General features: G+C 35.0%; 1 protein-coding gene and 1 non-coding gene across 2 annotated transcripts; one reads left to right on the top strand and one right to left on the bottom strand.

Moving 5' to 3' along the window:
• The first annotated feature begins 2,955 nt into the window (after positions 1-2,955).
• Positions 2,956-4,845, top strand: LOC111787771 (trihelix transcription factor GT-2-like). The gene is made up of 2 exons (XM_023667816.1): positions 2,956-3,368; positions 3,537-4,845. Exons 1-2 carry the CDS (start codon positions 3,121-3,123, stop codon positions 4,681-4,683), a joined length of 1,395 nt encoding a protein of 464 aa, XP_023523584.1. The 5' UTR covers positions 2,956-3,120; the 3' UTR covers positions 4,684-4,845.
• A 5,455-nt stretch (positions 4,846-10,300) lies between these two features.
• On the bottom strand, positions 10,301-10,406 carry LOC111789445. The gene has a single exon (XR_002814343.1). It is a non-coding gene; the product is annotated as a small nucleolar RNA R71 (small nucleolar RNA).
• Between the last annotated feature and the right edge of the window lie 2,495 nt (positions 10,407-12,901).

The following is a 12,901-nucleotide window of genomic DNA, read 5'->3' as shown; positions in this document are numbered from 1 at the left end:
ATAAATAAATATTTGTTAAAGTAATGTTGTGTAGCATCTTGATGCCACCTAATTTTATTCTACTTCCAATTCCCTTTTTCTTACTTATTAATTATTTTAATCATTCTTAAATACTCCTAACTAACTCAATATTATAAAGGTTTAAATAATTGCAAAAACATAAAACAGAGGATAAAAAATTACCACTTTTCCTTTTTTTTAAAAAAAAAAAAATAAATACAAAAAATTAAGAAAAAGAGAGGAATATATGCATACCCCAAAAGACCATTTTAAAAAATTAACAACAAAAGTAGAAAACATTTTAAAATGAAACAAATTAGATTAAATATTTAAATTTATTATATCAATTAACCTCTCAAGTTCGAACCTTCTATATTCTTTGTATACTATTGGGTCGAGATAAACACGACCTCTTAATTTAAGAAAAACTTATCCTTTAATTTTCGTGGTTCTTATTTAATTTATAATTTATTAATTTATTGGTGATTTAATTTGAAATATAAATAAAGAATTATTATTATAAATTAAAAAAAATAATGATAGATGAGTGTTTGAAATGGATGACTCATTTGTGTTACGTGCACTCACTTGTTGCCTCTCCCTTTACCTCAAGCAACTTTTTTTTTTTTTTTTTTTGTTTCTAAGTGGGACCACCATGTTACGTCATCATCTCGCTCATATCCACGTGTGACTTGATTGAAATTAATTTATTTTAAGATAAAATTAAAAACAAATGAATTGCCTAAAATATGAAATTAACAATTGAATAAAAATGTGTAATTAGGGGTTTGTGGGCAATGAATCTGATTCCTGGCAAAGGAGAATGGTACGTAGCATCAAAGCAATTACAAACCCACTAATTCTCTTTAATTATTTCATTACGTCTCTCCCTTACATCCCTTCTTTTTTCATTTTTCTTTTTATTTTCACGACTTTTAAGGATAATCACACCTACCCAAAATCATATTTAATTCAACCGAGCATATATGGATGGGCTGGATTGAGTTGGTCACCCAAACATCTCGAACAAAGTTCACAACTTAACCACTTTCTGGTAAATAATTATATATATTTATTAATTTCAAAACGATTGTAATTAGAATAAGATAGTAGATGTGATGGTGTGACATTTTCATTCACATTCAACGATATAATTATTTATTTTATTCAATTCAAAATATTTTAAATGGGTAGAAATATATATATTATGTTTCTTTCTAGAATGAANTTTTTTTTTTTTTTTTTTTTTTTTTTTTTTTTTTTTTTTTTTTTTTTTTTTTTTTTTTTTTTGAAGTCAAACATATTTAGAAGGTATATTTTTTAAAATAAGTGACTTAGGAATAAGAATTTGTGGCCAACTATAATGTAAAAAATAAAATGATATAATAATAATTCATTATAATAAGGTCTCACCGTCTTGCATTATTGTTATTATTATTATTATTATTCCGTTCAATAATTGGCATATTGATTATAAAATAAAACAACACAAAATATGAATCCTGTTATTTTATTTTATTATTTTTGTTTGATCTCAATTATTAACCTCATTGTCTCCTACCATATTCATTATTATACGTAACAATTATTTTATTTTCCAACTAATTATATATATATATATTTATAAAAAAATTACCTTTTATAATTAAAGTCCCACTAATAAGCACGTAGTGGGTCCCCCTCCCCCCTACCATTTTAATTTTCAGTTAGTAAAACTTTTAATATTTCCCTGTTTTAACATATATTAGGTTAAATTAATTAACTACTTTTATAAAGTTGGTGATAATTTATATTATATTATTAACATTTATTATTTTTATCTAAAATAATAGTGTTTTTCGCCGCCCGTATCAAATCACGAGGGATTTCTCAACTAACTTTCAATGTATCAAAACGAGAGCGACCCTAAAGATAAAATTACTAAGAAATATTTAAAATAACCGAATGTTACTACCTACACCAACATACACCTTTCTTTTCGGTAACTCAATTATAAAAACTCTAAAATTAAGCGTGCTTTACTTGAAGTAATCTACATGTGAGTAAAAGAACATGTATTGGTCAGTGTGGATAATTTTCACTCCTAAAAGCAAGAACTAAGTAACATGATCATGATGTAGGAAGATTCCGGAACATATAGGTGTCATAAAAGTCGTAATATTTAATAAATTATTGAATTTTTTTTTGAATTATGGAAAAAGATGGTATAAAATAAAAAGGGTGATGAAAGGTGAGACAATATTTAATTTTGCATTAAAATTGCGATTGGGCATTAATTATGGTAGCCCACATTGTAACTAAATTGGTCGCTATTTAAATTTCTTTTAATATTTAATATTTAATATTTAATATTTAATATTTAATATTGTTACCGACCAATTTTAAGGACGCTTATTTGTTTACCTTGTTAAATATTTTTATTATGATTAAAAATAATTAATAATTGGAAGAAAAAGGTGAAGGGTAATTTAGTAATTTGGGTTGAAGTGTAGCCAAACATACCCAATGGCATCCAAAACGCACCTCCAAAAGGCAAAGCTGACCTACACGAGGCCAACTTGTTTTGTTATCCCCTCCTCTCCATCTATAACTCTTACCACTTTCCAACTAATTTCTTTTTTTATTTATTTTTTATTTTTTTTCTTACGTTATATATTTTCCAAATTAATTCAACGTCAAATATGAAATTTTTTTTAACTCGAACAACCCATTTTCACAATAATATAATATAAATATCGTAATATTCCTTCCTTATATAAAAAATGACATTAAATTTTTATTTTTATTTTTTTGAAAAAGGGAGGGGGCCATGGATCATGACAGGCATATCCCACCAAGGATAAATAATTAATTAAAAATATATATATATATATATATATATATATATATATATATATATATATATATATATAAAGAAAAAGAAAATGACCATATGTATAAAACTCCTTCACATTTATATATCTAATAACTAACCTAATAAAAGCTTGGAGAGAAAAATAAAAGAAGAAAAAGAAAAAAAAAAATCTCTATTTTGATCTTCACCTCTTTTGTGGCTTTTGTGTGCTTCTACTATTTTTGTGTTCATCTGGGTCGTGATAAGTCGTCTACACAAATACTCCTATGGATGTCGTCGACTCTGGCGTTGCGGTGGCGCCACCCCCGGAAGCTGTAGAAGGGAATGAAGTTGGCGGGTCGAATTCTGGTGAAGAAGATAAGGGGTTGATGCTGTTTGAAGATGGAGAGAAGAATTTTGGTGGAAACCGGTGGCCTCGACAAGAAACCTTGGCTTTGTTGAAGATAAGATCCGACATGGATGCTATTTTTAGAGATGCAACGCTTAAAGCTCCATTATGGGATGAAATTTCAAGGTATGTTTTGTGAAATTTTTATTAAATTCATATAGAAATGAGACATGAAAAAGATGTACCAATTTGATCTATATGGTATCTTCTAACATGGGTTGTCTTTTTTTTTTTTTTTTTTTTTTAAAATTAATTTTAGGATAGGATTGAATTTAATTTGTTTTGGGATTTCAGGAAATTGGGCGAGCTTGGATTCAATCGAACACCAAAAAAATGCAAGGAGAAATTCGAGAATGTTTATAAGTATCACAAAAGAACCAAAATTGGTCGATGTGGGAAATCTGATAATAGCAAAAAGGTTTATAAATTCTCCGATGAATTAGAGGCTTTTGATATTCATCATCACAACCACATTTCCGTTCAATCCCACCATCGCCACTCAATTCCGCCGCCAAAACTAATCGCAGCTTCTACTGTTTCATCGGCCATCAACACAACAATCAACAACTCTTTGCCACTCAATTTTCAAAACATTTCTTCAGCCAATAGGTTGTTTATGAGCTCGACTTCGTCGTCGACTGCGTCGGAGGAAGATAAAGATACGTTTCGTAAGACGAAGAAGAGAAAGTGGAGAGATTTCTTCGTGAACTTAACAAAAGAAGTGATAGAGAAGCAAGAGAGGCTTCAATTAAAATTCCTAGAATCCTTGGAGAGAATAGAGAATCAAAGAAAATTGAGAGATGAAGCATGGAGAATGAAGGAAATGACAAGGGTTAATCAAGAACATCAAGTTTTAGTTCAAGAGACGTCGATCACCGCCGCGAAAGATGCCGCCGTCATAGCGTTTTTGCAAAACATATCTCCCTCGACACCACCGGTACCACATAATGCTATTGCAAAGGTGAGCACGGGTAGAGGAAGTGAGTCGAGATGGCCGAAGGCGGAAGTGGAAGCGTTAATAAGATTGAGGATGGAAATGGAGATGAAGTATGAAGAGAATGGGCAAAAGGGGTTATTATGGGAAGAGATATCAGGAGGGATGAGAGGGATTGGATACAATAGAAGCTCAAAGAGATGCAAAGAGAAATGGGAAAACATAAACAAATACTTCAAGAAGGTGAAAGATGGGAAGAAGAAGAGGGGAGAAGAGTCCAAGACATGTCCCTACTTTCACTTGTTGGATGCTTTATACAAAGAGAAAGAGAAAGAGAAGCAGGCGAGTTTTGATATGAATGCCCAAATGGAGGCATTGATGGTGGAGCCAGAGCAGCAATGGCCACCTCCATTTCAGGCCAATCATCAAGTGTTGCATACAACAAAGGGTGAGGGAAAGGAAGAAGAAAAAGATAGTGGAAGTAGCAGCACAGATGTGGAGGATTGAACAACAATATTGGTTAAGCTTTGTTTTACATGTCCCAAAATGAAAATTTTCAAAGTTGTATAATAATAATCATTGTTGTTGTTGTCTATAGTGGGTTTTTGATAATGCTAATGATGCCCAACCTACTGCCTTTTCTTTTTATAAAAAACAACAATTCACCTACTTTTTTTTAACACACACCTCAAAATCAACTATACAAGATCATCCCATCTCAATGCTTGGACTTACGGTGTTTATGAATTAAGTCGGGTTGATTGTGACATTTTTTTTTAGATCAAACTCAATCGTTCAAAGTCGGTAAAATTTTTTGATTAAAAAGACTCAACACCTTTTCAAACTATTTAGTATGGTGGAGGAATGATGGGTAGTGGCACGGAAATCCCATTCCTTGATGGAGAATAGTCTATTCTATGCTCTTGCTGTATGTCTTCGGTTACGTTTAGCCAGTATCTCTCATAGCGAAAGATATAGTCTAGAATAAAAACATAAATAAAAGACTAAACCCCATTCATATATATATATACATTGGGTCAAGATGATTTAGGTATTCTATTTAAATTTTAATAATATTTTAAAAAATTATCTTTAAAATAATTAAAAATTAATTAAAAAAATTATTGAATAATGAAAAATAAAATAAAATAAAAAATATTTATATATAATTGTATAGTAAGTTAATTTTTTTTTTTAAAATTAATAACTATGGTTAAACCTAATATAATTTTAGTCGAATTTATGAACTAATTCAATTCAATGCATAAATTTTTTATTTATTTGATTTTGGGTCGGTTTAGAATTATTGAGATTTGGTATATTTGAATGAAAATGATAAAATTAAATTACATAATGAATATGATGTTCATCTGTAATATAGCCATTAAATATAATATAGATGAGTCGGCTAGGTGATGTAATCGATTATTTATTGAAAAAATCGGAACGATTATTTAAATTTTTATAGAACTGAGTAACATCTGTACATCATATTAATGTTAAAAAGAGTAAGGGTAAGTAGGTTCTAAGTCATAATTTGAGAAGAAGAGTGGAATAATAAAGATATTTAGTATGATATATTTGTTATGAATAATAGACTTTAATATTAAGGAAGCTTGTTGGATTGCATAGTGAGGTACAGAGAGGAATTGTAATGAGCACAGTGCAAAGAAATGACATTTCCCACACAGAAGATGCCAAAAATCACATGAGCTTCTTCCAAGTGTTATGACAAAAGGGGAATCTTGAAGATAGCAAAATAAAATTTGTTCCAAGCAATTTTTGTGACTTTGTACCAAATTTATCAATCAATTCCTTAATTATTCTGATTTGATGGGTTGTATTTACTTTTAACACCCTTTGGAACAACAATTCAAAAAGAAAAAAAGAAATTCAAAATCAAAAGATGGATGACCCTCATAAAGAAATATCTCGGTCATTACAATTCGGCATAAGGAACTCTTAGGGACTAAATGAAAAGGCGAATGACCAGAGAAGCTCCAAGGGCACGTTCCAAGGGCTAAGACCAGAGCCAGATGTCCTAGAGCCAATTAGAAGCCTGTGGGAATCTGTTAAGCTTAGGATGCGATGAAAGCCTACAAGTACGTGGCTTGCTGAGTATAATTACAGGTGCATGAAGCGTCGAGTCAAGAGAGGGCATGATAAGAGATGTGGATTATGATAGAGGAATGCATGTTTTGGGGCGTCAGTCCAGTCTTTTTTTTTTTTTGGTATTCGAATTCACATATTTTTGTTCCCAAAACTGTTAATTGTTTGAACATTTGTTAAAATGTTTTTGTTACATTCATGTTGTCGTTTTGTGTCACCGCTTATAGTAAAATATTGGGTCGTGACGAATTTGGTATTATAGCACCAGGTCATAGGTTCTGTAGACATTTAGGATAGAGATCCGTATCCTCTGTGACCACGCCCATCAAAGACGTGCCGCTCGTGACCAGATGTCCTTACGAGTTTGAAACATAGAGACAAAATTAAAGTTAGTATTTAAAGAGTATACTATGACTTTCTGTTGTGTTATAATTGCGCATTATCTAGAAGATTTGAAACGAATGAATTGTAACCATAGTTTATTTTTCTCTTATGGTAGATAATGGCACTAAAGAGGCAGGCTCGGACTCCGAAGGGGAAGAAGAAAAGTTGCTTAGGGTACCTCTGTTCCAACACTTGAAGTAAAACAACATGAACCTGAAGAGGAGGTTAGCAACACGCCCCAAACTAGCGAGAGAACCGAACTGTGGGCATCAAGAACTAAAAAGCGTTGAAAGAGGGCAAAGACCCAAAACTTGCTTGATATAGACCCCACTACTCCCCTCTCCGAGGATGTCCCATCAGTGCCAGCCACTAGTACAGAAGTCTCGCCCATCTAGCCGTTAGCCACACCCACAGTAGATGTATTACCAACATTCATGTTGACCTTAATGGAAAGTCAGGCTCTGATGACCCAAATGATGCAGACACTGATGGCTAATGAGACAATAGTGCAAGAGATCAGAGATTCAAGGACTATGATTGTGGAGTGCCGTTTCCTGAAAGATTTTCAAAGGCATAAACCCTCTTCCTTTAGCGGAGGCAAGGTGGATCCCATTGCAGCAGAGAACTGGCTAGAGGCTATAGAAACAACCTTATATTACATGAACGGCCTGCTGAAGTATCAAGTCCATTGTGAGACATATATGTTGAAAGGAGAGGCACACTTTTGGTGGAAAGGCGCTCAAAAGATCATTGCACACAAGGAGAGTTTATCACCAGGTGCTAGTTTAAAGAAGCCTACCTCCGCAAATACTATCCAGTCACTGCCAAATGCAATAAGCATTCATTAAAATGAAACAGGGAGACAAATCATTGGAGGAATACGATTTGAAATTCGACAGGTTGGCAATGTTTTCTACAACATATGTTATTATTGAGGAATTGAAGTCCGAGCAATTCATTACTGGCCTAAGGGTGGAGCTAAAGGGGCATGTAGCAGCCTAGACATCCTCTGATTACGCAAAAGCCCTTTGGGTGGCGATCCTCATTGACATGCCTCACATCAACAAGTTACAGTCAGGATCAACCCATTCATCCCACACCGCAATTCAGGGGAAGAGGACAGACCGAAGCCACCCAAGAACTGGTAGACCGCCGTGTGGCCGTACTGATAAGTGGGTGAAAGCCTCGGTGCAAAACAAGACCATTTGTCCTAATTTTCGGCATCCTCACTCAGGGGAGTGCAGAGCAGGAATATATGCATCTATAGATGTGGCCAAGTAGGGCACTTTGCAATAGATTGCCCTCAGAGGAACGATAAGCATGCCAACTACCTTGCGACATAGAATCAGAGGGGCTAGGGTGATCCGCATTAACAAGTGAGCGGTAGCCCATGCAAGCACAACAGACAAGCTGACGAGCCTTACACAATTGTTACAGGTACGCAACCCATCTTTGGTCATTTGACTTTAGTGTTGTTTGATTTGGGTTCTACACATCCGTTCGTATTTGAGGAGTTTGTAGAGCTAGCACATTTAGAGATGGAACCTTTTGAGGTTACCCTGTCAGTGTTCACCACTACTCACGAGCTATTGTTAGATACCCATAGGGTTAATGGGCTAGTGTAACAATATCAGGATGTGTCATCGAAGCCACATTGATAGTGTTAAGCATGCAAGACTTCGATGTCATCTTGGGTATGAATTGGCTAGGTGAGAATCGTGCTCTGATAGACTGTGAGACTCAAATAGTGACTCTCAGACTCTCGTCAGTGGACAACTTTACCTACAAGGGAGCCACTTCCAAGAGGTCATAACAGCATTGAAGGCCAGGAAGATAATTCGTAGTGGCACAAGTGCATTTTTAGCCAGCGTGACCCTAGGCAATAGTAACGAGCAGACAGTCTCATCAGTACACATCTTCAGGGATTTCGTGGATGTTTTCCCAGAGGATTTGCCAAGTTTGCGCCCAGTTAGGGAAGTTGATTTCGGGATTGATTTAGAACCAGGAGCCGCACCGATCTCCAAGGCACCCTACAAAATGGCACATGTAGAACTCAAGGAATTGAAGGAACAACTACAGGAGATGTTGATTAAGGGTTTCATTTGACCAAGTGTACCACCTTGGGGAGCCCCTGTTCAGTTTGTCAAGAAGAAGGATGGATCTTTGCGATTGTGTATTGATTATAGAGAGATGAACAAGGTCACTATAAAGAATAAGTACCCCCTCCCGAGAATTGACGACTTGTTTGATCAGCTACAAGGAGCAACAACTTTCTCCAAAGTTGACTTGAGGTCAAGGTATCATAAGTTGAGGATTAGAGAAGAAGAAATACCCAAAACATTCTTCAAAAGTCGTTATGGACATTACGAGTTTCTTGTTATGTCATTTGGCCTTACTAGGACACCAGTAGTCTTCATGTAGCTTTCTGTGAATGAAATTAGATAAGTTGAGTGCGAGTATTGCAATTATGCTTTAAGCTTTGTTATACATATGCATATGTTTAATTCGTGCTGAATTTGTGAACTCCGCGCTCCGGGTGCTTGATGGATGTCATTGCCCTGTGAAGCATGTATGTTTAATTTGCATGAATTATGTATGATGATGCTAGATGATGGTTGCATGGGCACTCAGTTATTTTCCATGACCCATTGATATGATAAGCCTAGAGATTTTTGGTTAGGAGTGAGAAGTCATTGTGTTTAGATCTATTCCTTCCCTAGGAACCTAACAGATTTCCACGACAACGAAGTACCTTAGGAGTGTTCTTAGGATGTTAGTTGTGTGAACGTTATCTATAGCTTCATAGGAGATCCAGGGGGTTCCTAATCAGTTCCCACTGCTCCTCAGCGATTTCGCATGGGAAATGTGTCCCCACTTTGTATAGCTCCTCATAGAGAGATATCGGTCATCACAGCTCGACATAAGAAACTCTTAGGGACTAAATGAAAAGACATTGGACCAGGGAAGCTCCAAGGAGCAAGCTCCAATGGGCAAGTCCTAAGGGGCAAGCTTCAAGAGACTAAGACAAGACCCAGATGTTCTAGAGCCAATTAGAAGCCCGTGGGAATCTGTTAAGCTTAGGATGCGATAAAAGCCTACAAGTAGGTGACTTGCTGAGTATAATTTTTATACTCAACCTTGCTATGTTTCCCTTTTTCGGTGCTTGAGGCTTCGAGTGAAGAGAGGGTGTCATCAGAGATGTGGATTGTCACATAGGAATGCATGTCCCGGGGCGTTAGTCTTTTTAATAGAAATTACAAAAAGGTTATGAAAGTAATCGCCATGCATGACCCTCGAAAAAGGTTATGGAAGTAATCGCCATGCAAGACCCTCAAAAGTGGGCTTGAGAATTTATGGAAAGAAACTAAAATCCACTATAAAGTTCAACTATTTATCTATTTAATCTCTCTTAGCTTAACTTTTTTTTTTTTTATTATTGTTGATTTTATCATTGTTTTATGCTTTTTCAACCGCAATGACACTCTACATAATTTTTTTTTAATTAGTTTAAAATCACCAACACCCAGTTGAATGATACCAAAAGAATACTTCAGCAGCGGGAACAATTGATTCTTGGAATAGTCTATTAGAGAAATTTTTGATCTAGTATTTCCACCTACCAGAAACGCACGGTTCAGAAATGAGATTGTTGCTTTTCATAAATTTGAAGATGAAGCACTAAGAGAAGCTTGAGAGAGATTCAAGGAGAGGCATATAAGGTGTCCTCACCATGTACTACCTCATTGTATCAAAATTGAGATTTTCTACACTGAATTGAATATACTACTAAACAAGTAGTGGATGCTCTGCCAATGGAACTATTTTATCGCAGTCATACAATAAAACATATGAGATTCAAGAGAGAATAACATCTAACAATTGTCAATGGGATGATGTGAGAAGTAATCCAATAAAGAAGGTCGGAGGAGTACTTGAAGTTGATGCAAAACTGGGAAAAATAAATTTGAAGAAAGTGGACTGAATTCGGACCTAAAACCTATAGGATGATTCCACACGTCGATCCAACAGTCTTGATTGGCCTGAGAACATTTTTTGAACAATTTAGAACATGTGACGACTTGACTCTAATACATGTCCTATAGCCTCACAACTCATCCCACTCCTGCTTTGACCACACAACATCAAGCTCCTCTTGAATAAAATAAGAGAAGTGTAGTGATTATATAAATATTCGGTAAGTAACCTACTTTAAGCTTTTTATCATGTCTAAATACTTTCTTAGGACGTTTCTTGTCCTTCATATCAATCTAGGACTAAATTACCATGTTCTATTATATAGGCTATCTAAAGACAACTTTTAGGTGTTTATAGCTTAATCAAGCTCAACTTAGAGCTCTAACATTACTCAATCTCATTACTTGGCCATATTGAGACCCTTTCGTGTCATTAGATCTATCTAGATCTTTCATTCTTATATCTCGCGAGCCCTAACCTTATTGGGCTTGGTTTGAATCATCAATTCATGCCTCTCACATCTTAAAAGTGTAACATAACTCATTGAGGCTATCTAACTAGTCAATTACTATTTCTTGTAGTCAATATAGTTCTTGAGTTTGAGTTCTCCAGACTGGTGTTTGAGATGTGCTCTCGTCAACATAGGATTTAGGATTCCTATAACTAGTATGGAATATATCTATTGTGTTAGATCTACTTTTAGCAGCCAAATCGCGGTCTCTCTAATATTCTCCTCCATGATTACTATCAAGCGCTAGTCGATTCTCTCTCAATGGTACCCAACAAATCTCGAAATAGTTGTGATTTCTGCTTCCCAAATAATGCTTGATAGGTTTGCCATTAAGTACAACTAGAGCTCCCTTATAGTTTACCCCTAGTACCCTCAAGGTAATAATAGTCATTTCATGGTGCCCAAGGTTTAATCATCACAGGGTACAAACTCCTCATCTACCAACTTGTGTCATTATGGTATGATGTAAGCCCTTACCTGTCTAGGTTAATGCTATTAGACACTAACTTAAGCTTCTTTAATAATGACTTACATTGTATAATAGGTAATAGATAGGTGACCCCGCATGTCTTTGTACTAGGCAGACCCTTAACAATCAAGGTGAATTTAGGACTATGGGTTGCGCCCGAATCGTCTCCAAATAATGTATAAATCATCCGAAGTCTCATGATGCTTGTCGTGAGTCATAATTAGGGATTAGGAATCTGCATAGCTTAACTATCTAACATGCTTGTCGTACATCTAGAACATACATGGTAACTAGTAATATCATTAGGGGGCATACATGCAGATTTAATCGTCCAAACATGTTTTCAAACTGTCATATTAGATGTCATTATCTAAATCAATCATAGGGTTTTATAAGGGTACCTAGTTACGCTTAATCCAAGTCTCTATCAAATTTTCTATTTCATCATAGTTTACCTTAGTATAATTACATCTAATCAAGTCCTAGTTAGCTATGTCATGGCATCGTTGACCAATAAGAATATACTTATGCTCAATCAGGCCTAATTACACCCTATCAAATCATTAGGATCCAAATTCCTCAAATTACTATTGGGTGTGGCCCACGATCAAGATACGCCAAAACAAACAACTTAAGCGGAAAGAAGAATTTGAGGGGAGAGATCTTTTGAATAAAAGAACCGTAAGCAATTATGCTTTTCAACTCTCTTTGCTGTTGTGAAAAGAACATACATTTAATACGTTTAATACATTGAATGAGAGTATTTATAGGATTAAGGCACTAAAATTGGTTCACAATTTCGCAACTACTAACAATTCTCACATTCTCCTAATGTTGCTCTATAAGTTACTAACATATTCTATTAAGTCCACTAACAATTCTGGTGAAGTTTACCTATAAGTTAGTAACTTATTCTACTAAGTCAAGTTTATTGGTTCAAAATCTTCCCCGTAAACTTGACTTTGTTCAAGATTCTTCAGTCTCAGAAACTCCTACATCTCTACAAACTTAACCTTGTTAGGGCCTTGGTTAGAATATCTGCATGTTGCTCTCTAGTGCATATGAACTCCATAAAGATTTGTCTCTTCTCAACACACTCATGGATGAAGTGGAAGCGAGTGCCAATGTGTTTGCTGCGTCTGCGAAATACCGGATTCTTCATCAATGTAATGCAAGATTTGTTGTCGATGTAGAGTGTTATAGGCTTTAGTTCACTTCTAGTCACTTCACTCAACAAATTTCTCAGTCATAGTGTTTGACACAATGCCACAGTAGCT

This window comes from Cucurbita pepo, chromosome LG02, assembly GCF_002806865.2.
Source record: "Cucurbita pepo subsp. pepo cultivar mu-cu-16 chromosome LG02, ASM280686v2, whole genome shotgun sequence".
Taxonomy (NCBI): Eukaryota; Viridiplantae; Streptophyta; class Magnoliopsida; order Cucurbitales; family Cucurbitaceae; genus Cucurbita; species Cucurbita pepo.
The sequence above is the reverse complement of the archived record's forward strand: the minus strand, read 5'-3'. Positions and strand labels throughout refer to the sequence as shown.